Source organism: Eulemur rufifrons, chromosome 8 (genome assembly GCF_041146395.1).
Source record: "Eulemur rufifrons isolate Redbay chromosome 8, OSU_ERuf_1, whole genome shotgun sequence".
NCBI classification, from domain to species: domain Eukaryota; kingdom Metazoa; phylum Chordata; class Mammalia; order Primates; family Lemuridae; genus Eulemur; species Eulemur rufifrons.
Genome location: NC_090990.1, coordinates 122,883,036 through 122,909,497, shown reverse-complemented (window position 1 = coordinate 122,909,497; position 26,462 = coordinate 122,883,036). Strand labels below are relative to the sequence as shown.

At 42.2% G+C, this 26,462-nt stretch overlaps 1 protein-coding gene across 2 annotated transcripts in view; it reads right to left on the bottom strand.

Moving 5' to 3' along the window:
* Positions 1 to 26,462, bottom strand: part of ILDR2 (immunoglobulin like domain containing receptor 2) — a 60,779-nt gene that overhangs the window by 24,080 nt on the left and 10,237 nt on the right. Inside the window, exons 2-4 of one of the 2 annotated variants that reach the window (XM_069480900.1) lie at positions 20,580 to 20,912; positions 19,565 to 19,684; positions 1,315 to 1,371 (exon numbers count right to left, since the gene is read on the bottom strand). In XM_069480900.1, coding sequence (XP_069337001.1) covers positions 1,315 to 1,371; positions 19,565 to 19,684; positions 20,580 to 20,912 — 510 coding nt within the window. The remainder of the gene's footprint in view (positions 1 to 1,314; positions 1,372 to 19,564; positions 19,685 to 20,579; positions 20,913 to 26,462) is intronic. The other variant, XM_069480901.1, reaches the window with a different exon arrangement.

Sequence of the window (26,462 nt, the reverse complement as noted above, 5' to 3'; positions counted from 1 at the left end):
AGCTGAGACAGACACGAGCCCTGAGGTTTAGATAAACCGTATGGACTGGTGGCTACACCTTGGGTCAGGGAGTCAAGGATTGAAGACTGGCAAATTATATTTGAGAAACAAAAGAATATTATCTGTGAAAGGATTCTCGGAGTCAAAAGGGAGGGAAATTGGGCAGATAGGGCCAGATATGAGAAATATAGTAACGCTTACTTGGGACTGAAAGACGTAGCATCTAGTTTGAAGCATTACAATGTAACACTGGTTTTTTTTTTTTTGTCATGCACAAATGCTTACAAATTGAGGGAACTCTAGGTAGTTCTTCGAAGAGATATCTATTGGTGTCCTTGGGAGCAACATTAGTAAGAATGTCTACGTTTGGGTTGGCCAGCTGGTGGGAAAGGACTGGAAGAATTCGTGGAAGAATAATTAGTGAAGCTCAACTGTGAAGACTCTGGATGTTTTTTTAAAACTTGAATTCAGCCAAAACCAATGGCCAAGAATATTTTGTATCTCTCTGTGGCTATTAGGCAGCTCTTAAAACTTTGGCAGAAACCCTCCAAAGCAAGACTGAATCATACCCTTTCCTACCCCTTGAGTCTGGATATGTCCTTCCCCTCAGTTCATTCTTGCTTCTCTCTGAGCCTCCTTTACTTGTGGACTATAGAGCTGCACCAGACTGATGTGGGCTGGCCTAGGCTGGGATGTTCAACTGAAGCTACATAGAAAGACAGAGATGTGTATTTGAGACAGGGTCCTTGACATGTGGCCCATGGACCCCTAGGGACCTAAGGCAACTAATAAGCCCCTAAAATTGTATATAAAATAATAAAGGTCTTTAAATGTATATTTTTCAAGCGAGAAGGGGTACATAGCTTTTCTAAGGTTTGAAAAAAAAATTGATAATGTTATGAAAGGCAATTCAGAGTAACATGGTTGTACAATCATGAATGGGTAAACATATAACTTAGGAAATAAGGAATGTAGATAAATAATTATTCTGTTAAGGATACTTCTAGCTATCAGGGTACAGGTGAGATACTAAAATGGGCACGGAGATTGCCAAAGAGCCCTGCATGGCTGACAATGAAGGACTAGGTTCCCATCTCAGCCTGTTTTTAATTATCATTATTCTTTTAGGGCCTAGTAACAGAAGGCATGCAATTGAAAGGCTCTTTCGATGGGCTTAGTTCATCCTGGAAAAGATCACAGATATATATAGACACATGTGCAAATAAATTAAAGGAGTAATTAGTGACTAATGCAGAAGCAAGGCAGATGGAGTCATAGCATATTAAGCAAATAAAGAGTTAAATGACTGAATACCTGGCATAATCTCCACAGCAAAACTGGGCAAGAGCTCAGCAAGCAGCCCTGTCCTGCCTAGAAGAAGTGGAAGGAAAAGAAGAAGGCAAGTGGTTAATCCAAAGGAAAACACAGCCTGAAGTTGTGTTGACACCATCCCTACATGGGGCCATTGGTCCACGGCCTTTGTGGTATGAGGGGTACATCACCAAAGCTGGGCTCAGTCAAGAGAATGGCCTTCTCCATCAATCTCTGGCAGCCATCTAAATGAACGCTGCACCTAAACTAGGCAGAAGCAGAAACAGAACTTTCTCTTCAACTATTTATAGGAGGAGGAAATCTCTGCTTCAATATGAAAAACTCTGCGTGAACAGATTGACACACACCATCCCCGTTCATTTATACGTGCTCTCCATACACTTCATTGAAAAGTCAAACGTGTCTGGATCTAAATGTTCAATCTACATTTTCATACATTCATACACAGTCCTGTGTCCATATAAAAACAAAAGTACATATTTGGTTTTAACTCAGAATTATCTCACTACATGATTCTATTTACGGCCTAAAGATATTTCAATGATTAAAATTTTCAAAGGCAAGGAAAAGATAAAGCTAGATCAGTTACACACTCCTCTCCACTCCTTCTGGCTTCAGAAATACTCTGTACATATGTACATGGTATGGCTTTTCCATATGGCACCCACAGCTGGCGTTGTATGGACCCAAGTGCCTTCTGTGTGATATGGCACAGAAGCTTAAAAGCTGGTGTCAGAACAGGTGCCCTTCAAGGGCACTGGGAGGCGAAGAGCTGTACAGGAAACAAGAAGCTGGGAGATGTGAGGAAGGAAATTATTCCTTTTAAAAACTAGCCTGATTTATAAAAGGACGTCCTGAATGTTTTCACCATGTTCTCATATCAAGGTAATGTTCTATTACGAACTTCTGCCCCTGTACCAGATATCTCTACCGCACTGAAGCCTTCGTGGTAAACTAGTAAGTTGCACTAGGAAACAACTCACAAACTTCCCTCCTTTCAGACTTGTGATGGCAAAAAGCCACTGTGGCACCTGAGCACAAAACTAAATTCTACTTCAAATAGGTACATGACGGATGCCTCTAGAACAGCACTGACCAATAGAAATATAATGTAAGCAACATGGGTAATTTTAGCTTTTCTAGTAATTATATTAAAAAGTAAAAATAAGCAGATGACATTAGTGTAATACTATTTTTAACTTATATGAGGATCACCAAAATATTATCATTTTAAGGGCTCGGCAGCCACATATTGTTACTGGACAGCTCAGCTCTAGTGGTCTGTGTGGCGCATGTAGGGTTGGCGTGTTTAGAAAACAACCTTTTCCTGTTACAGTTTGTTGAGGTGCATTAGAGAAAAGGTTACCCATCGGTATGGTGCATATTTTGAGTCTAAAGGTTATGGTCGGTCCCCGGCTATATCAAGCTACCCCACAGAAAAGCAGCTCTGACAAAGGTCAAAGGAAAGGGGCTCCTGGGACACTAGAGGAGGACACTGTAGCTGGGGGGAGGTGTTATTCAGTGGGGCAAAAGGGGTCTTTCCTCATTTCACTTTTTTTTGGCTTCCCTCAACCCTATGAGATCAGTGTGGTAACATGTATCCTGGTCTATGTGGGTGATGGTCCCATGTTTAAAAAGCTAATTGGGACTAGAGTGTATTCCAAAGGCAAGGAAGTATGGGGTGAGTGGCTTAGGCCAACTCTGCTTTTGGCGTTAGCAAAAAGGGCTTCCTTCTCTCTGTTCTCCGTCCCATGCAGCTTTTGACGTGGTAAGATGGCTCTGCTGCTTGGAAGGTCCGTCGGAAGGATAAGTGGGAGCAATGTGGGGCACTGGAAAAAGGTGTCTTCTCAGGCTAGCCTGTGATCTAAGCCTTCCCCAAAGGTTAAGAGGGGCCCTGAAGGCTTACACAGTTCTCTCAGGTAGGAGACCAGATAGGGATTTGGGGCCAAAGTTTGAGCAAGTGATTAAGTACATGCACTGGTCTCATCTGGAGTGTTCTCTGTATAAATATCTCTTGGAAACTCAATAAGGCAATAAACAGATGGTCAAAGATTCCGGAATTTGGGATCTTAGACATCTCTTGAAGACCAGGCAATAGCCAATGATCAAGAAGTCAATACAGAGTGTTTTGTTTTGTTTTTTTTAGCAAGCCAGTTATCAGCTACTTACTTAATGGTATTCTTTTACTGTTTTTTCCCCCCCAATCTGGGCAGTTAGCACATCTAAATACATCTCTTGCATTAATAAAATAAGAAGCTTTGCTTGTGTTTACTCTCTAGTTCTCAAGCCTACCAATGTTTTAAACATCTCTGGATGTGCTACGGTCCAAATCATTACTCAGATGCCTAATAGGAATGTCATTTATGATATAAGCTACCAATTTGTGAGCTCTCACAGGAAATTAGCTATGTGGTAATTATAAACTATAAAGAAAATCCATACATTCAAGGAGAATACAGTGCTCATCCTTATTATACAGAGCATCTTATACTGGAAAAAGCAATGGACTGGGAGTCAGGGTGCTTAGGGCAGCTTTGTCATTAACTCATTTGGTGACTACTACAGGCAAATTACTGCCCCTTTCTAGGTATTAGTTTTCTCATTAGTAAAATGAAGGGGTTGACTGAAGTGGTCTATAAATAGGAAGACCATATATCTTGGTTTGTCTGGGACAGTCCTAGTTTATGCCTATGGTCCTGGTATAATTGTTAATAGCACTCCTTTTTACTCTTAAAGTGTCCTAGTTTGAACAATTAATTATATGGTCATCCTATCTATATCATTTTTAGTTCTCAAATCTGATACTCAGTGATTGGAGTTGCAAACTCAAATGTCTGTAGAGGCCAGTAGGTGATACAAATAATACAACATGAGGGAACTGGGGGTGTGGCCGATGGCAGGTCATGTGTCTTCAGGGGGCTGCTACTGCTCACCTCTAGCCACCTGCCTGTGTCTTGAATGTTACAGGTCATCCTATTTGTCAAGATTTGCCAGACCTCAGACTTTATATGAAATATCCTGATTTCCAAATGTTGGCAACTAATTAATAGACATATATTTTTCATTTTTGTAAACCCTTTTACCTGCACAGTGACCAATTAATATATTGTTAAAGCACTAGACAGCCATAAAAATACACAGATGTATTTATGGGAGGATAAAACACAAAAGCTGGATTTCCCCACAGGCTGTTTAGGTTACCTTAATGGTGTTCTGACACTGCTTCCACACACAGAATGATAGCGAATATAAGCTCTAGCCACCTATGTTCAAATTAAAATTTGAAAGCAACAGTATTACAAAACAAATGGCCCTTGTTATTTCTGGGGAGCCAGAATGGGCATCATGTAAGAACAATGAAGGGATCTTCATTTTCTACCTTAGACTTTTTTACTTTTGTAATTGAAAAAATTAAAACAAGGAGAGGGTGAATCAGAAAACTTGGACAGAAGATTCACAGAGCTTGTCACTGCAACAGGAAGACATAGATCAAGCTTCTCCTCGTCCCTGAAGCAACAGTCAATAGCTAATGCTTCAGAAGAGACGAAGGCTTCCCACAATGCACCTGTGTGGTGTTAGCCCCACAGTAATGTGAATGACAGAGTCGGGCAGTAAAGTAGGTAAAATTCAGTGTCTTCGGAATTCAGAACATAGGAGGAATTTTGGGAGAGCAGACAGTTCCAGTATATTGTGCCAACAGCAGAGAGAGTGCGAAGCTCTCTCTGGCTTTTACACCATGACTTACATTTTATTGGAACTAAGGTATCTGAAAAAATGGATTTAGGGTGGAATCCTGTATTTCGGAAAGTCATTTTGCTTCCAGCTTCTTCCCTAACAATTTCTAAGAAATGCTATCACCAGTTAGAAATGCTCTATCTTTTCTTCTGTGAAGGTCTGATCTCAGAGCATCTAAACAATTGCAGTAAATACATTCCAGATTTCAGCGGCACTTTACCAACACTTGTGAATCACTGTCATTCTTGCAGGATTCAGTTTTTAAGAGTGGCAATTGCAATTCACTTTAATGTCTGAGAAAAGGACGGAAAGCAGGCCCTGCAAACAGCAGGCCACATTTACTCCTTTTCAAACCATAGCTCAAACTATCGGGAGAAAATACAGTTTTCATGTAAGCACTCAAACAGTTTTCCCCAAAACTTGCAGAATCCATTACGTTTAGGAAATTTCCACATGAATAGACCAAATGAAGCAGGCATACAAATAGTCTGTATATGCACACACACCAAGTGCTAGTTTCACACCATACTGTCACAAACTCCAGAGCCAAACACATTCACACACTTTGGGGTGAACGCTCAAGGTAGAAACACGCACTGTGACCAAAACAATTTACATATCTTCCCTATAAAATTTTCTATTTCAGTTGTTTTCTGCCACTGCCACGTTGAAATTATCCCCAGCTGAACTCTTTGTATGTGTTCCTGCTCACTTCTGGAACTTCTCTAATTCATTCATTCATTCAACAAACAAATGTATACTGTGCCAGGTGGAGACACAGAAAGGAACAAGACAGTGTCCCTTAAGACCCTGGAGAGGTTCAGGGTCTAGCCCATGCAGCTTGTCCAACTGCATGAGTCTAAGAACTCAGTTTTAGATATCTGCTTCTGTGTCACAAGACTTACTAATGTAGAAAGACTTCCTACCAAATCTGTTTTCATCAACTGTCTTTGCATTTTTGACATCAGGTTCCACCTGGCCATGGGACCTTTCCCTGGAGACGCAATCCTTGCCTGGTTTCCCACTTGTACTCAGAATGTTATCTTTGCACATTTCACAACAAATCATGTCCCAGTGGCATTTCCCCAGGGTTTTTATATCCTCTTTTCTTGGTAGGTCAGCCCCCTCAAAGCAGAATTTACTTACCTTCTTTGCTAAGATAAGCACTTGAACTGCTTTGTTCAATCCCTTACCACACACAGTCCATAAGACTCAGATACGTTCTGGAAGAGCCTTGTAAAGTGCTTCTTCCTCCCTGCTCCCTAGGACCACTGTACATGGCTTCATTAAAGCACTTATCTCATGGCTGCACTGATTACTTTACATGTGCCTCCACTAGCAGGACAGAAACTCCTCCAGGGTGGGGACTATGCGCTATGCTTGGCATCCCCAGCAGAAGGAGGCACCTCACCCAGCCCCGTCAGGACCTTGACGTGTGTCCAGTAGCAAATCCCCATCGTTTAGTATGCTGAGCTTCTGGCTGGACTTCTGATTTGCTGCTCTTTATGGTGCCTTCTATCAACCCCAGATGGAAGTAGGCTCTTAATACAAATATGAAGGAACCATCCATTCATTCACTCATCACTGTTCTATGGGTTGCAGAGTGTTTAGCATACCTGGACTTGGGGCTCAATGCAAAGAGCATCCTCCAGTCATCGGATCATCCCATCTTGCTATCTAAGGGGATGAAGGCACCACCCCACCCCATACCCAAGAGCTGAGAACCACCAGGCTAAGGTATTTTTAAGGAAGTCATTACAGAGATATAATATACATATAAATTTTAGCCAAGGAGACTGTTTTTGTCTCTAGTCCTAAAAATTAAATCCAAGCTCTAATTATTAATCTAAGCCTTCAAAATGCAATGGAAAGTGCCGAAGTTCTGTATTTCGGACAAACTTATTTTCAGATCCTAGATCTGGCTACTCAATCACTTGATGATGACAGACACATTGTTCAATGCATTGGAACTTAGGAAAAGGAGGGATAACAATGTTTCCTTCATCCTTATGATGACACCACCGCTGACAGCATAGTTATCTCCACTCATTTCTTTGAACTTATTAACTTGGAGTCCTCCTCGGCTTTGCCAATACTATACAAATGAACCTTCTGTTTAGGACAATGAGGAATGCCTTTCTTCCCCAGATCCTTGTGGTTCCCTTCTTCTCCCTTCTGTTTAAGGCACATCTCAGCTTCATCCCACTTTCAAGCTTTCCTCAGATGCCCTAGATCCATTTTCAGGGATGTACTGTATCCACCCCCTGTTCTCTCAGCTCCTAACCCTCCAAAATATTTTTCTCCTAAGTTTTTAAGAAGAGCAGATGCCTTTCCCTGGTCCTTTTAAGTGTAAAGATGTTTCTATGGCTATACTTTTAAAGTGTTGTTTCTAGGGCTCTCTGGAATCCCAAGTAGATTGGAAATGTCCCAAGGGCACACACATCCCTCTTTTTATGCTATATTCCCATGGCAACCATGCATTCAATAGAGTTTATGACTATTTATCATAAAAGTGGATACAGCCTCCCTTTCTTTGATATATATTTATAAACTACATTCTTAAGCATTTCATGTGTTTACTTTTTCTTTTGGGGTCTTTTACATTTTAGTTCACTTTATGGTGTTAGAGGAGAATAATTCTGACAGTGAATTATCTCCATAAAATGACTAGAATTAGACCATCTGCAATTAACTGTTGATAAATACTTTGGGGGGGGGGGAGTTGGGCAGTGATTATAAACTTGGCCTAAGAAATTGACTTGTTCTATTCACATGGAATTCTAGAATCAGATTCTATAGCTAGAAAGGATCTCAGAGGTCGTCTAGTCCATATTCTCATGTTTTCAGGAACCTTTAGGTAGGAGGTTAAGTATCTTACCTAAAGTCACACAGCTGACTAATGATCAAGCCAGGAATAGAACCTGGGTCTATTCACCCCCATTCCAGTATTTTTTCCCAGTATCTCACCACTCTTCAATGTTTGCTGATGCTTGATTTAGAAATGTGCAACAACTACTTTTTAAGTCTCCCAGTATTTGCAGTGAATGGCCTCGAAATTTGTGTTTGTGGCATTATTGCTCTATTTATATAATTAAAGTATAATTTTTAGATGTAGGAAATGTTGGAGATCATTTAAATTCTCAGCACCTTCTAAAGCTGCAACTGGAAAATGATTACTGAATATATCATAACACAGTATGATCTAATTAAAAGGCATTCACCATGCTGCTGCAAACTAATAAACAATAATAAAAATGATTGCAAAGTACTGTCTTTGCAAAGTGTTATAGTGATCCAGCCCCCCACCCCCAGAGAGTGAATAAATACAAAATATTATTAGTAATATAACATGCTCCACTTGGCCTGAGATGAAATGCAGAAGACAGCTAGATTTCACTCAAAAATGACGTGGAGGAGGGTGGGATATCAGGGAAGGAGGAGACTGAGTTTCTCGGAGCCCGGTGTGACTTCTGGAACTCACTGTGCTCCATCCAAAAGACTAGCACAGATTGAAACATACCAAGAATGGCTACTCTCCCTAAACAGAAAGGGCCTGGCAGTCCCAGGCAGGCACGGAGGGCCACACCTTTTGTAGGCTTCAGACTGTCAGAGTTCCTGCCCTCTGCTCTGTGGCCAGCCACCTCTCGGTGTGAGGGGCTTCGACCACGGAGCCCTTCCCAGACCGTCTCATGGGAGGCCAGTTCCGCAAAGTCAGGGGCCCGGCTCCCGTGTGACCGCCAACCTGCACGCTCGGATAGCGGCAGCTGGCTCCGGGGGAAAATGGAGCGGCTGTCTCCCGACCGGCTTGCAAGGGCCGCGAGGCGTTCTTCCCAGGGGCCGAGCCGATTTCTCGGGGCCGCCCACTCTCGCGCTCGCCCCCCGGCTCCGCCCCCGCGCAGGCCGGCGCGCGCCCAGCCGGCGACAATGCGGCGGCGGGCTGACCCGGCCGCTCCCGCTCCCGCCGGGGTAACCACGGCAACCGCGGCCGGCAGGAATGCGCTCTAATTGAAGGCCGAGCGTCCTCCCACTGCGGTGAGCAACAAGTGAAGCAAAAATAGTGAGGCGGGAGAAAGGCCGCGACAAAGCGGGGGGGGGGGGGGGGGGGGGGCGGCCGGGCAGGGCGGGGCCGAGCAGTCGCGGCGCGGGACGGGGGCTGGGGTGACAGGGGGGCGGGGATGGCGCCTGCGAGCCCTCATTTGTTCTCAACAACGCGGGGCCGCGAACAGCTGCAAACCCACGCCCTTCACCGTTCAGAAATTTTAGGGCAAATTCTTTGGTGAACGACTCCTAGGTCAGACCCTCATCTCTTTGCTGAGCCCGTCTGTTTGGTTCAAGCACGCAGAACGGAGGCGTCTGCACATTGCAGGTCCCCAGGAACTAGCGGCAAGGGTTCAGCAGGTGACAGTGAGCTGACACTAATTTGCCCTCAAGCCCTCCGGATCTTCTGTCTCTGCAATCAACAAGGTATCCTTCAAGGTGGTCGTCATATAAAGATGAGTGGCAATCATACCGGTTTACCTGGACAGTTCCGGCTTATGCCTGTTGTCTTGCCATCAATTGCTAAGAGTACCTCCTCCCCTGTACTCTGAACGCAGCGTCCTAGTTTGGATAATAAATTACAAAGTCGCCTTATCTAAAGTCTTCCCAGGCCCACAGAGATCCTAATCCAAGTCTTAGGTGTTCTCCAAACCCCTCCAGACTTCATTGAATGGCCTGTGTGACTGAATCCTTGTATTTAGGTTAGGCAATAAACACCCTGCAATTAACTAAGGGCCATCCACTGGGAAATGGGGGCTTCTCACAGCCAGCAACATAAGCAACCGGAAGCGAGCATGCTGGAACACAATGCCCTCACGTCCACCAGCAGGAAGATCTCCACAGGGCTGATTAGGGTCACCACTGGCAAGCCACAGCACAGATGTCATTGAGAAAATGTGAATCTAATGGTAATAGGATTGTCAATTCACAGATGGCCCATTAAGGCCTCTGCCTGTGGCAGGGGGCAGGAAAATCAGCTCTTTAGCAGGAGTCCCCACATGTAGAAGTCCCAAAAGAGGATTCCCTCAGATTAGGGGTGACACACTGGCAATGAGATGTAGGGAATAGGAAGGAGTGGGAGAAGGGAACTAACATTTACTGAGTTACCATATGTCATTTAATCTTCACAATAGGTCTTCCATGTAACTTTTATAAAAAGCTCTCCCATTTTTACAGATAAGGAAACCCAGGCTCATAGGTATTGACTTGTCCAAGGTCATACTTCTGTACTGAGTCCAGGGTGGCCTGTCCTCAAAGCCCCTGCTGTTCACAGCAGACCTTCTCCAGTATCCAGATAGACCTTTGGTCAAAATCAGAGTTTCACAACCTCGGTGCTATTGACATGTGGAGCCAGATAATTCTTTGTTGGGTACAGGAGGACCCATGTGTGTTGTAGGATGCTTAGCAGCCTCCATGGTCTCTACCCGCTAGATGCCCAAGCACCCCACAAGTTGTGACAACCAAAGAAATGTCTCCAAACATTGCCAAATATCTCCTGGGAAGACAAAATTGCTCCCTCTAAAGAATCAACGGCCCACATATTTAATATCCAAATACAGATTTAATCTTTTCTTGTATTCTTCTCTAATTGCTTCAGAAACGTAACTTTTATCATCACCAAAAGACAGTAATTTTTATAGAGACAAGATACTGTCATTTATTTATTTTGTATTCTCACTGTGTTAGAGACACAGTATGCAAAAATACTAGTTAAATTTAAATGATACTTTAAATATAAATCATACTTGAAGCAAAACTGACTCTACATGTTGCCTATCAAAGAGCAAGGTTGAGATTATGCAATAAAGAGGTCTGAAGGCCAAAGGAGGCTTCTTACAAAGAATAAAAGGCATGATCCCACGTCTTTGGAGAAACCATAAACCCTACCCCTCATTTATTAGAATCCTTCTTACTGACAGTCATTAACCTGAATCAGATTCTAGTTGAGGCCTGGCTAACTTTCCTGGCTTTTCCTTCTCCTCCATCCCTTTGACACATTTTTCTAGTTCTTTTTTTTTAAAACAAGACCAAAGGAGGCATCTAGGGAAGCTCAGTGCAGAGCAGGCCAGAGCTAGGAGAGAGTGCTTGAAGAAAAGGCAGCAGGGCTGAGGCCTGAAAAGCCACTTCTCATTTGTTTTCTGTCTCTTCTGTCATGGGAGCTGTGGAGTAATCTCAGCTGTTCTGGAAATGTAAAGGCACAGGTGTCTGCTAACGATAGAAAGGATGATTCTGCCCTCTTAGGGGAATCAACCCCACTAAGGCATAATCTGAAGCATATGTGAAACATGATTGAGTCTGCAAATGAAAATGTGGGCACAGCCCAAATCAGATGGTCCCAAGAAGTAACCTCCAGATTTATGGTTAGAGTGTGGCTCTGTAATTAATTCCTTCTCTCCCTTCTGCCAGGAGTAAACTTTTTCTTTCTTCTCCCCCAATTCTTTTTCCCTCTTCCTCTGTTTGTAAATCTTAGAGAGAAACAGCAGCAGCCACTCTCAGAGATCAAAGTTTTAGCAGGCAACAAAGACCTCCAAGGAGGCTGTTGCCATGGGAACTCTGGGAGCTGAGGCCCTTTTAATCATCAAATCTCCTTGGTTAGCAGCACCAGGCTGGGGGCTGGCAAAGAGAAGGAGAAGGGGGAGGGGGAGGCTTGGCAACAAGTAGCCTTTCTGAACAGATTTAACTGAAGTCACGGGAGTGGAGGGCGGACAGGATTCAAACGGAGGCAGCAGTAACACAGGGGTGGGTGCAGGGGCATTTCTGCACAGCCTTAGGACACACGCTCCCATCAAGCATCCCTAAAGTCAATCACAAATTCTGAGATGTTCCCTCCCAAGAATTCATTGATTTCTTATTAGGTTCTTAGTGGCTTTTTAACACTAATGGGCAGAAAATTTTATTTTAGACTAGAATAATAATTTCAGGCACAGTATTGTAAATAACTTGATTAAAAAAAAATAAAAAATCCATGCCTGCCCATCACTTCACCACTTTCTAGGTAAAATACTCTGCACTTCTGGGCAAAGCACAGGAGGAGATAGAAGAAAAAATAGGAGCAGGACAGAAAAATAAAGGTAATTCTGCGGCACTGCATTCGTGGGCAAGAATCAATTCCAAATTAGCGCTTACTCACAAGGACCTGCTAGGAGCGTACCTATTTCTGGCCTCCCGGATTAACATTGCATTTGGCCCATTAAGAAGCAGAAACTGAGGAATTCCCCCAAATGTTAACAGTATTTGTTTTTGCCTTGCTAGCATTCTTTTTCTCTTCATTTGAAAACAAATTTCTTCCTGATTTTTCCTTTAGCAAGTTACTCCTTTGCCCTATTCCCTTCAAATTCATATGGTTCAGTTGGGGCTGGTGGTTCATTACATTCCTCCCACAACATACAAGACTTCTACTGGAACTGTGGGGGAAAGGGGCACTTTATCATCCCGAAATGCAAGATGCTAAAGACCATGGAAGCCTGGACCTATTGGGGGCCATCTTTGCCCCATGTGGAGAGAGCCTGCCTGAAAATGAGGCGAACGCAGAGGAGTGCAGCTCAGGAGACGGAGAAAAGGAGATAGAGATTCTTTACCACATAATCCAAACAGCAGTGCTCAGCCATGCTTGAAGCTCGTAATACCCCTGGATTTATCCGTTACCTAAACCAAAAAGTTCCCCTGAGGCAGTTTGAGCCTCTATCCCTTACAATCAGAAGAGTTCTGAGAAACATAAGTTATCTCTGGATGGTGAGATTTTTAGGAGATATTTTCTTCTTTTGTACTTTCCTGTTTTGTTTTGAATTTTTCACAATAAGCATGTATCTTTTTTTCCCTAAAACAGAAACTATTAAAATAAAATGAAACAGCAGTATTTGATGCATCACCAGCTATAGAGAATAAATTCTGCAATCTGTAGATCTTTTAAATAAAGTCAACATCATAGAAAGGACTCTGAAAACCATCTTGTTTAACCTAATATCCCAGACAAGAGAACCTGTTCCATGTTAAAAGCTCATCAGAGAAGGAGTTTCTATAATTTACCTCAACCACCCATAATTTCCAAAAATTGTTATTTACCATTAAGAATGTCTTCCTTAGCTGGAATCTAAACACCCCTGGGCTCATATCCTTTTATTCTATTCTTGGCCTGGGGGCAGGGTTGTCCATCCAGCCACATTTCCACCAGGGCCTTTCCCCCCTTTTTCTAATTAAAGGCCCTTAAAAAAACAAGCTACCACATGGGACATCAGAAAGAAGGAGTCAGGCCCTCACATTGTGCATAGAAAGAAGAAAGAACAAGGAGAGCTGCTTTTAGATTTTAAAATAATAACGTCCCTGCTTGAGCCTTCCTGAAATGCTGAAGTCCTTTTCCTGCCAGCTGGAGCTGCCCCAGGGAACTTTATTCCTATCCAAACAGTGGCATGGTTCCAAGTTACAAACAGCCCGTCCTTGCCATTGATCCCAGACCAATGTTTAATCTCAGAGTAGCAGATTTCTGGACACTCCCACCTTCTGTGACTGCTGGTATGGCCCTCTGTCCCAGCGTCTGTCTAAATATTTCTTAGGTACCTGTCACTGTCATTTCAAAGCACCCCAAACACTGGGTGCATTTCCAACTTCAGAATGACTTTACCTTCTGAATAATCACAGAGACAATAAAGGGTGTTCAGTATAGTTTTCGTGTTTAATGTTGAATCAGTGGTTGTCCTCCCATTTCTGTGAATCACATGTCTTTGGATATTTCTGAAACCTCTGAAAGAAGCATCCATTTGTGGATGGTTCAGACGTATGGGGTGGAAGGAGGTGTGAGTCATGCTCGGTGGGGAGGTAGGCAGTCTAGATGAGAACAACTAAGCCTTTGAAGTGAGCTTCACTTCGCCGTACCACAATACCACAGACCATTTGTGTGGCATTGTGGAAGGAGATGAGGCTAGGAATCAAGACACTTGGGTTTGATCATTGACACTATTTTTAAAAAACTGGGATAACAGTCATAAACGTGGATATTAATTTCTTCAGTTGGAAAATAATACCTTCTCTCCTAACTTACAAGATTATATAGAAAAACTTTGTGAACTACAACTTATCAGTGTGTATTAATATTAGGGGTAGACATAGTAATGGCATCACTTTGGTAAACATTTACTGCTTTTTTGTCATCCCACATCTATTCTTTCTTTTTTTTGTAACAGTGTTCTAATTTACTTTGGGGAATTCTTCTTTATCTCTTGATGGACTAGCCCTCAAAAGCCCCTGATCTCCCCAGGCTAAGCAGTGGACAACTGACCAAACTGGGCCAACTAGAACCTCTCTCCCGAGACTTTGATTCTTGAGTAGGAAAATATAAGAACAGAAAAAAAAACAAAAATAGTTAATTTTGTCTGGCTATGGAGCCCTAAAGATATTGTCCCTTAATTCCTGCTACATAGACCCTGGAGCATTACTGGCAGGACAGACTGTGCTATGATCAATTTTTATTTTCTTCCTGGGCATACACAGAAGTGACCCATGTCACTATCAGATCTGTCCCCTAAAAAGTGCCACATGACCTTTTTCACTCTCTCTGTGCAACTGGGAGCAAAGGTCTCCGACACAGCAGAGCCAAACAATGGAGACATTCAGATCCCTCCACACCACTCGGAAGGGAGCTGCCCAAGTGAGCTTCCTAACCTACCTCTGACTAGGACAAAAAGAACTGATAAATTTTTAGCGTGGCAAGTCACTGAGATTTGGGGGTTGTTTGTACAGCAGCTGACAAGTGTTACCTTAATGTCCTATCCTTTTCCAAGATGGATTGTCCAGCCTTCTTCTTTTCAAGTTTGATATCCCGCCAATGAACTCCTTTTCTGCTTAAGTTAGCCAGAGCCTATTTGTGTTGCTTTCAACCATAGTCCCCAATGAATCTATCACTAATAATAATTTAAATAACCAGATGAAGAATTATGACCAATGAGATTAAATCATGTTATCTCGCTTGAGACTATAGATGTTTATTGTGTGGACACTGTACAAGTTAACAAATATACTCAGCGTTGACTAATACTTAAGAGGAACAAAGTAAGTATGAATTACAGATTGTGCCTATTTATCATTTAAAAAAACATTCACTGGTACCTGGCCAACATCAAGTGACTTTATAGTTGCAAGAAATGTGGTGTGGGGGGAAGTTCTGTATGTGAGGAGGATAAAAGAAAAAATAAAAGTGAATTTGAAAGTGTTATCTGGAAATTTTTGTAAAATTTATTTTTTACATGCTGAATTAGTCTGTGGGTATTTCTGATTAAGAGCACAAACTTTTTGTTGTAAAACATGTATTAAAAAACTGATGAGATTGTTTTTAGTGCGGAACTAAGTCTCTTATGAAGTGTTTTAGACCATAGATGAAAGACAGCATTTTTAGGTCAGCCAGTATGAGTATGCACCTAATTTTTTATGAAATTAAATTCATAAGACTTGTATAATAGTTTGTGAAATATCTTGTTACTGCTTTTATTTAGCAGACTGTGGACTCTAATAAAAGATATAAATTATAAAATATAAAAAAAAATAAAAAAACATTCACCGAAGCTTCTTGACTCTAGACATTCTGCTAGGCATTGCAGATCTAAACGCAAATGGAAATTGGTTCCTTGCTCTGAAGAGCTCACAGTCCAGTGTTACTAAGAAGCTCCCGATTTTGTGAGGGAAATCAAGACAAGTATACCTGTGGTACCAATGCTACCACTCACACAAAGTAAAACTAGAATATAAGATCAGTAGGTTTTTCCTTGGCCCTCTTCACTTTATACAGTCTTCTTAGGTGACTCATCTGCTCTTTCATGGTTCTGACCATCACTCATGATTCTCAAATCTATCATCGCTAACCCTTACTTCTCCACTGAGTTCCAGACTTACCTTTTTAATTTGTCACCAAGACATCTCCGTCTTGGTGTCCCACAGACATCTTATATTCAACATGTCTAAAACCAAACTCATTCTCCTGCCTCCCCAACCTGCTTTTCCACCAGCGTCCTCTCCCTTAGTTGGTGGCCTCCCAGCTAGCTAGAAATCCTGGTGTCCTCTTTGACTCGTCCTTCTTCTCTCTCATTTTCTTTTATACATTAGTCACCAAGATCCATTGCTTCCATCTCAGAAATGTTACTATGTTGCCTCCTCTTCTGGCACAGAATTTCATACCTGTCAGTTGTCCTGCCACCCCACCTGAACAGTTCCCTCTGGCTCCAGCCCTCTCTCCAATGCATCGCCTACCCTGCTGCTAATTAGCGTTCTGATGCTAAGATCTAACCTCATTTCCTCTGTTAAGGTTTCTTTACTGGCTCCCCAAAGTCTTCAGAATGAAGTCTAAACTTCTTAGTCTTACACATAAGACACTTCACAATCTTGCTCCATCAACTTTTCCATCCTCACCATTGTAAGTATAATGAGGAAACAAAATTCTCCTTAACTTTGCCTCTAATTTATCTCTTTAACTCATCTTTCCTTACTAATTCATTATCTGAAATTCCAAACAGTTTTCTGCTCTCCATTTTGTGGTCATCTCCAAGAAGAGCTAAAATAGTTGACTCCTTCACACCACCATCAATAGTTTCTTTAATTCACTCTTGGGGGATTAGTCCTATCAGCCTTGACCTACTGCAGAAGACCACAGTTTATTCCCTCTGGCTTCCTTGTGAATGAGCATCACCCTGTATGTTCTTGTGACCAACCTGTAATCCTGTTTATCTCCATCATGAGGACTGAATTCCTGGGTGGTCATTTTCTTATTCATCAAGGTAGTCACATAAATCATGTTCATCTATGTTTTAATCTAAGAATTTTAGAATCAAAATAAAGCCCTAAAGTAACTTAGTTGAGTACCTTTTCCTATGCATAAGTGTCTGATATAGTAACTCTGATAAGAAACTTTTCATCCCTTTGAATACCTCCCTCTGGGGACACAGAACTTACTACTACTAAGAACACTTATTCTATCTTTAGATGTCTCCAGTTGTTAACAGTTCTTCTTTTACACTAAGACAGACTCCCTCCCCTTGTAACTTCCACCCCTAGTTCAACTTTACCTAGCCAGACAGAGTATGTTTTTATTCTCTCTTCTACACAATTTCACTTCAAACATTTGGAGACACTTCCCATGCTCCCTGTTCCAAATCCTCTTTCACTAGACCAAATCCTCCAATCATTCCTCATATAAAATTCAATGACTAAACTGGTGGCTCATGGACATAATTAGCAAACTGTGGGCCCCAGTATCTTCCCACTGAGGTCTTCATCTCCTTAAGGGTTGATCTCAGAAATCAGGTTGCTCTCCTGGTCTCACACAAAAAGAGTACCTAACAAATAGGCCTGCAGGATATAACAACTAAAAAATTAGAATTTTTTAAACTGTGACAGTATTTTGAAAAGTTTTATAAAGGGGTATCAAGAGAAGACTCCAGAATTGTGTATTTGGAGAGTAAATATAGTACTTTATATGCATCCAGAAAAATTTCCTGGATTTCAAACTAACCCCTTTAAAAATAAGTAACACAACGAGTGTTGCCCTCGAAAGTTTCCATGACAAATTAATCATGCTTTGAATGCTTCTAATTAATGTGGAACATAACAGAATTATGTGTCTCTCCTTCCCAAGAACCCAGCTTGTATGTTTATCTCACAGATATGCTACTTCTGCTGCCATGAGTTTTGATCTGCAGCCTTTCCTTTATGATTCTTTTAGAGTAACACTGATTTCTGTCCATCTTTCCTGCCATCATTGGTGACCACTGTCATCTGAGCCTTCCTTTCACCCTCCTCTCAGCTGCTGACCCCTTTTTGTCCTGAGAATAGCATCTTTGCCCAAGTTGCTTTGTATGTTTTGATCCAGAGGAATGCCCTTCATAGACTTCAGGACATCCTCAGATGACAGTGCTTTCACTCTATCCATTTCCCCACGTTTGCAGAACAACTGGGACCACATTATTTAAAGTGGTTTTTACCTGGCCTCCTCCTACTGCACAGGCAATTACTCCTCTGCAAATGGCTGCCCCGGCCAAATAACTGTGTTCACAATTAGCTAATTGCAGGCTCAATGAACCACTTGTTCCTTCAAACTTGGCTATCAGAGTTGTGTGATTAAGCAAAAATTTATCTTTCTATTCCCTTCTGATTTACAGAGTCACAGTGGATCCCAAATCTGATCTCCCTGTGTTACTTTACAATGTCAGTATGAGACTTTTACTGTTTCATTTCCTATTGAATATCTGTCATTTTCCATTCTTTTACAAGTCACAACAGTTATACTTTATATACTTGGATCCAAGGATTATGTTTGAATTAAGTCAACCTTCTAAAGAAGGTAGACCATTATTACCTGAATTCAATTTGGAAAATATAACACTAAAACATCAGAACAATTGTTTTGCCAAAGTCACACAATCATGATAAAGGCTAAAACTAGAAATCTTAAAGCAATGTCACTTTCTCCCTGGGGATCGACTTTCCCACATAGGGTAAAAAAAAATCAACCTTTAACCTCATTTGTCTTTAAAAGGAGGTACCCTTATATTAATATATTCCCCCAAATTGCTGTCACTTGGTTTCTTAGAAGCCACAAAAAATGCAATTTCTTTTGAAAAATGGCATCAAGTATATATCCTGAACTACCTTTCCTCCTACAATTGATGCAGTTCACTTTATTTTCTTAATTTTTGTATGTTTTATTCTAATTTTCTTGTTCACCCAACAATTATAAAGCACAAAATATGTGCTCAATTTTCAGTTTCATACAGGGAAGTCAGCTCCCACTGACATTCCTCCCATCCATGCAAAAGGAAAAGTAGCCAAAAGTAATGAGTTTTCATTTAATATTAATATTAAAGAAATTAATAAGGATTAGATATATTTGTTTTGAGAATAACTCAGACACTTTTAGGTTTCAAGAAATTTGCCTTCCAATTAAACACTTAGCACATCTCTCAAACAGCTCTTTTCATTGGGTACTTTTTATCACTAAACTCTCCAGTTTACAGCTATCTTTCTTTATGATTGTCTTAAGTGGAGGTAATTGAGTGGGAAAAGATTCCTAATGTCTCCAGAGGTCCTGACACACCAGTGAATTCTTATCTTCCAGTAATCCAGGAGTCCCCTGCTCCAAAAGCCTCTGGCATTTTTTTCAAAATCAGTGTATAAAAAGACAAGTAAATTATAAGAGAAGAGAGAAATCACAGTTAAAGGTGAAAGTGGAAAGGAGGAGGAGAAAACTAAGAAAGCAGAAGAAATATTAGGGACACTAATGAAAAGGGGGTCAGAGCCTTCAAGCAACAAGGTACAGTAAGTATAGCTACTGCTCATAAAGCACATATTCTAACAAGGTTTGTCTGTGCACAAAAGCTGTAGCCCATGTATGCAACCTGCTGACCCACACGGGGGAGAAGCAAGAAAGGGGAGGCAGTGCAAGCCACCTATGATGAAAATGCCGCCTGTGGTTCTCACTTACCCAACACCAGCAGTTCCACGGAGTCCTCGTTTTTGCCCTCCAGGTCATCCGGGGTGGTGATGATACAGTAATAGAGTCCGCTGTCTCCCCACATGAGTTTTCCAATTTGAAGATCTGCATCTGTTACCACAAAAAGAAGGACCCAGTGCTAAACCTGTCCTCTGAAAGAAAAACATTGAACAATGGGGGGTTGGGAGGGAGAGCCCTTCTGGGATGTCTGCAGTGTTCTATTTCTTTACCTGGATAGTGATAGAAAGGGATGTGCTTTATTTAAAAGAAACAAACAAAGGACAGAGAATTAGAGCACAGCCAGAGACCAACCATCCAGTGCTAGTCCTATTTCAGGAGTAGATGCTGGCTTTGAACCAGGCCTGCAGAGGCCTCTGAGAGCTAGATAAATTCTAGAATTATTCTGGACTCCTGGAAATAAGCTCACTTTATAGGAGTTCTTCCAAATTCAAATAATCATATGGGTCATATCAGACTCTTGGGGCCTTTTGTTGTCCAAAGCTTTAGGGAGCAGGAGAAAGGGGGGAATTGACTGAAGTGAAGCCACTGGGGCTCAGGCCAGGGCATCTACTTGGCTCTCTAACTTGTACACATTCATCCCTTTTCCCAGCACAGGGGCTCTTTAGGAAAGTCTGCTTGCTACATTTGGGAAAGGGCCCTAAAGGCTGATGTCAAGGTATAGGATGTTTGTCTGAAGTTCTTTCCCTGAAACCCATTTCAATTCAGTTCTGAAAACGAGCTCCTGAGACTTGATGTTGGGCTCTGGAAGGACTATTCCCAAAGCTCATCTGTTTCTTCTCTAGAAGAGAAGATGAGCTTTCTTCTGCCCACCCTTCCTCCCCTCACCATCTCTTTAAAGCAATCTGCTAGGTCTCTTGATGCTCTCATCTCCGATAAATCAAAGTCTTGAGGGTCTGAAAGGGTGAGAGGTTGACATCCCCTTATAGACGTAAGGCAAGGGAAGAACAGAACACACTTCCTAGATTCAAAACAGGGGCATTATTACCATGAACAATCGTGATCTCTCTGCCTCTGTAGAAATCTCCCAAGGTGACAGTCGAGCCCTGTTTTGACGCTACCACTCGGACAGTCCTCCTGCTGTCTAAACAATCCAAGTAGGGGTCCCACTCCAGGTTTCTCTTGCTGAGAGACTGGGCCCGAAGAGAGGACATGCCCAGGGATTCCCCCATGCGATCCTGGCAGTAGGACTTGAACTTCCACTGCACGACTGCAGGCTGATGTGACGACGTGGAGAAGTGGCAGCGAAGCACAGTGGGCTGGAAGAGCATGGCCACCTTCTTCTTGTCGGGCACTGTGACCTGAAGGCCTTCAGCCATGGCTGCAAAACAGAATGAACATGTCCAAACGGTGTCCACATTCTGGACCTCACCTTCTCCCACATGTCTTTCCACCTCACTTCCCTAACCTGTGTCCCCCAACCCCATTTTTGCTAGTACAATCAATGGCATCAATATCCATCTGGTTGCCTGTCCAGAAACATGCCCTCACTCCCTATATCCGATTAGTCACTAAGTCGTGTCAACTTGATCTCTTAACATCTTTAATATTTCCTCCCTTCTTATTTACCCCACTACCATTGCTTTTGTTTAGGCCCTCTTCATTTCTTGCTTGTAATATTAATATTACAATAATCTCTTGTCTGGTCTCCCTGCCTTCAGTCTGTCCATATCCAGTACATTCTCCTTGCTATAGGTTAGGTGATCATTCTAAATTGGACTGTGATGGCCCTTCTTCTTCTTCTTCTTCTTTTTTTTTTTTTTTTTTTTTGTTGAGATAGAGTCTCACTCTGTTGCCCAGCTAGAGTGCAGTAACGTCATTATAGCTCACAGCAACCTCAAACTCCTGGGCTCAAGCAATCCTCCTGCCGCAGCCTCCTGAGTAGCTGGGATTACAGGCACATGCTACCACACCCAGCAATTTTTTGTAGAGACAGGGTCTCACTCTTGCCCAGGCTGGTCTCGAACTCCTGAGCTCAAGCAATCCTCCCGCCTTCGCCTCCCAGAGTGCCAGGATTACAGATGTGAGCCACCGTGCCCAGCCATGGCTCTCTTTCTTAAAATACTTCACTGATCCTCCATGGCCTTCAGGTTAAAACCTAAAATCCTTGGCAAGGCATCCAAGGTACTCCATCCTCTAGCTTCTTCTACCTCCTCAGGCTCACCTCTCACCTCTTTCTTGAAGCAACTCTATATAAGCACCAAGCTCCAAGAATATCAAAGAACTAACAGTTTCCCCAAATGGGACATGTGATTTCACACCCATAAGTCTTTGTACATGATCTTCCCTGTTTCTGGAATGCTTTTTCTTCATGTCTCTCCTTGGGAAAATTCTTTCACATCTTTCAAAACCCAGTTCAAGGGCTTCCCGTAAAGCCTTCTCTGACCAATGAATAAGACTGTCATGTCCTCCTTTGCACCATCATTATACCCAGCATTCTCTTCTAGACATTTCCTGTAACAGTTTCGAAAGTACTTATTTTCATGCCTGTCACCCCTGTCAGATTTGCCAGGTAAGGGATGGGTCCTATCTTGCTGCCCTGGCTCGTGAAGCCCATAGGTACTAAACAAATACTTGATAAATAATGACAATGAAACCAGAAAGTGTGACTTCAGGAGGAAGTGACTTCCCTTCCAGCTGGTGACCCAGCAAAGGGGACAGAGATGAAGGGGAAAAGAAGTCTTTGAGAGAAACGGAGGATTGCAGATCAAAAGCAGTAGACTAAGTTCAAAAGCTTTGAAGGGTAATCAAAAGAAGAAAAGCAGATGAGAAGTATAAGTGGTAAAAAGATCCAATCTGAGGCTTGGTGACCAAGAAAGAGAGAGAAATTTCAGTGAATGAGAGACCAGTGGAGTGTTTGAGAGGCAAAGGATTTATATGAACTCAATGGTAACATCTAGAAATTCCAAGCAAAGTGAACATAACTTCCTCAGTTGAACAAGAGAGTCAAGAGTTACTGGCTTGATCGGAGGTTAGAAGCAGAAATAGAATTACGATGGGAGGCAGAAAAAAGGCAATGCAAAGATATGATGAGGAGGTTCTCAACTGAATCCAGGTAGCTTGAAGAAAATAGTTTCACCTAGAACCACAGCACGGACTTGAGGCATGCAAGAAAGGACTACTTTCCACGGGGTCCTGTCCTTTATTAGCGCCAATGTTCACTATGACATCCTACAAAGCAATCTCACTTTCAACAGTCCAAACATACACTTATTTATGAATATGACTCTTCACTGAAGCACCCTTGACAAGGGCGACATATCATGTTTGTACTCACATCTTCTGATATCCAGAACAGTGCCTCTCTTCAATGAAAACCTAGGTCCTAATTCCTTTTAGGAGAAAAAGGTTTCTGCATTCTATGGAATTTGGAAGTGAATGCAGCAGAGTATTTGAGATTTATCAAATCTGGACCTACCATGTGCTTAATAACTACATATGGAATAAATAAATGGATGAGCAAATGAATTACTATTAATATGGGAATTTCTAGGACTTTGCAGAGGAAACTGGTTAAATGAGCCATAGATAGCCTGGTGTAGTAAAATAGTGTCGGCATCCAATGAGCAGGGCTTTGGATCTCACCTGGCCATATGCTAGTGGTGAGGCCTTCATGAAGTTTCTTAAGCAACCGGAGACTCATTTTCCTCACTTATAAAATGAGCCTCGTAAGGCTGACTCCCAGGGTCGTTAACAAACATTTCCTCATCGGGCACCTTCAGAGAGTACACGCAATAGCAGAGCACCATGAGAGGTAAAGAGTAGATCTCAGATACTAACCCTCCCTCACCTTTCCAGCCTCTCCCCTCACCTCCCATTCTGAATCTCAATGACCACCCACCACCATCAGGTTTGATTATATCCAGATTATGTAGATCAGCCCCATCACAGGGCAAAAAAAATTCCATCTGGAAGCTCACTGAAGAACCCCAGTTCCCAAGCTTCCCTTCACCACCCCTAAATGTTTAAGTGACAAATTCCATTCTTCCTGATTCACACAGCTGGATTAGGAAAATACATTTCTTTACAGTTTCTTCTTAAATTCTATTGGGTTAATTTTTTTTAACTCTGTAATTCTTCAAATCCTTATTCTCACATCAATTTTTCAGGTAACAAAATGGGACAGAGAGGCGAAATGACTTCAATTAGCAGTGCTTAAGGCTGGATAACCAACCACAGGCATTGTACACTGTGTGCTTGACCACACCACCTTTCTGCTCTGCTACCTATTCAGGCTCTACTTGGGAAATCACATTTCCTGGACTTTCTGGAACAAATAAACCCAGCAAAGGAGGCACGTGCTACACAAAAGTGTTGTAAGGATTACTTATTGGTTTATTTATTTATTTAAAGAGTTAAGTTTGGGGTTTTATTCATTAAATAATTACTAAGAATAACCTCCTTCCCAGCTCTGTTCTCTGTTAATGAGAACAGACACTTGAGCAAGCCACTGGACTCTCTTAATTATTAATAGAGGTTAGTCAATTCTCAGCTTCTTCCATGACATACACATAAACTCATGTTCCAAAAAATAAGGAATATGTTCTCAGAAATACCAGCATGGGAGTTAAAGGCATGGATTTTGGAGTCAGTCCTAAATTAGACTCCATGCTTTACCACCTCACATGACCTCAGACAAATTACTCCACTCTTATCAATTTCTGTTTCCTCATCAGTAAGATCAGATTAATAGTAACTACCTTATGGAGTTCTTTGAGGGTTAAATGAGATTTTATCCTGAGTACTTAGGATAATACCTGGTATATAGTAAGCATTCAACAAATGCAGTTGCTGCTGTTGATACAGTCATCAAGAACAGTCTGCTGGCTTCTGTGAAGCTACGAACTTACAGCTACGCAAGCATGGATATCAAAGTGTGAGATGCTAAGTGCATATGGCAGAAACTGCACAAGAATGCTCGACTATGTCAGTAGGAGTTCAACAATGGCAGTGCCTGGGGGTGCTCATCACTGCCTATTACTTATGCACCCCCAGAAGTCAGAAGTGGAGAGCGGCCCTGGGTGTGTGTGTGTGTGTGTGTGTAGACATGCACAGACATGTATATATGTGCAGGTACAACAGGAACCCTGAGACTCTAAGCTAAGGACAGATATGGATAGCTGGAGACAACAGAACTAGGAATTCCAAGTAAATGTCAGTTTATTGGCTCTCTGGGGATCACAAGAGTAAAGAGTTAGAGATAAAGGTAAAAATGCCAACCTTTGCTCCAGCTCTATAGGTTTCAAACTGTAGGATGAATGCCTGCCCTGACCAAACTTATCAGGAACCCCATTCCCACTGGAGAGTGGGATCTAGAACTGCTCTTCTGGCCCTAACCCTGGATCCTGGATGAGAGCTTGGGTTTCCGATACCCACTGAGCAGCATCTTTCTCTCAACCTATTTTTACCTTATGTGGTGACTATGTTTCCACCTTGGTGTCCTGATTTGCAAGCTAGTTGGACCACTGGGACTGAAACTTTGCCCTGAACTCTAGCTTGCTTGCCTGGGACCCTGATGCCAGCCCCTTCTCCTGAGGGTTGGGTTTTGTTTCCTATACTCCTTGTGCATTGTTGATCAAAATCTGCAACTGTGATGCTGCTATTCGCCCACCTTCCAAAAATATCTCTCAGGGGACCCCACTACTACGCACAGGTCAGGCCCTTAGAGATAGCAGCTAATTAGGGTGGGGATCAGGATTGCCAGACCCTGTGGACACTGAGGTTTGACTTAGGGACATCCTCTCTCTGGCTCCCATTACCAAGGGATCTGTCCTGGTCCTGGGGCTAAGTTAGTGTCCTGAGCTGAGATCCTACCTCTTAGGGTGTTTTGTTTTGTTTTTCATTTTTCTATTTCACCACTTGACGGATGCCAAAAACTGAGTACTTCTTATGCTGGAGTCTATACATGCTAATAAGAATATATTAACTTGGCCGGGTGCGGTGGCTCACACCTGTAATCCTAGCACTCTGGGAGGCTGAGGTGGGTGGATCGCTCGAGGTCAGGAGTTCGAGACCAGCCTGAGCAAGAGCAAGACCCCGTCTCTACTAAAAATAGAAAGAAATTATAGGGACAGCTAAAAATATATAGAGAAAAAATTAGCTGGGCATGGGGGCGCATGCCTGTAGTCCCAGCTACTTGGGAGGCTGAGGCAGAAGGATCGCTTGAGCCCAGGAGTTTGAGGTTGCTGTGAGCTAGGCTGATGCCACGGCACTCACTCTAGCCCAGGCAACAGAGTGAGACTCTGTCTCAAAAAAAAAAAAAGAATATATAACTATAAATTTTGAAGCCAGATAAATAAATTAACATCTTCCAGCTTCTTTGTAGTATTGAGCTGTGCATTTGATCTGAGAAATCTTATTCACTCCCATGGTTTCAACTATCAGTTAAGTCTCAGACCTCCAACTTCCTTAAGCCTCATTTGCATGTTTAACAAATATTTCAAATTAAACATGTCTAAATCTCATTCATCATCACCTCTTTTCCCATCCCAACTCTTGCTATAAACTCATCCTTCCTCTATCCCTAGGTCTTCTGACTATCCACCCATCCTATTGCCCCAGATAGAAATCTCAGCTTTAATAAATTCCTTTGTCCCTGACCACATTCATTTGGTCACCAAGTCTAAATATCTCTCAAATTTGATCCTTCTTTATTCCCACTGTCACTCTCTTAAATCAGGTTTCTATTCTTGCTACTAGATAATAGTTATAAAATGCTTAATTTGTTTCAGAGATTATGCTAAACACTTTTCATGTAGTATCTTAATGAATTCTCTCAAAAATCCTATAAAGTAGGCATTATTATTCTACCTATTTTATAGATGAAGAAATGGTGCTCAGAGAATGTATGTACCCTGCCTAACGTCTCAGG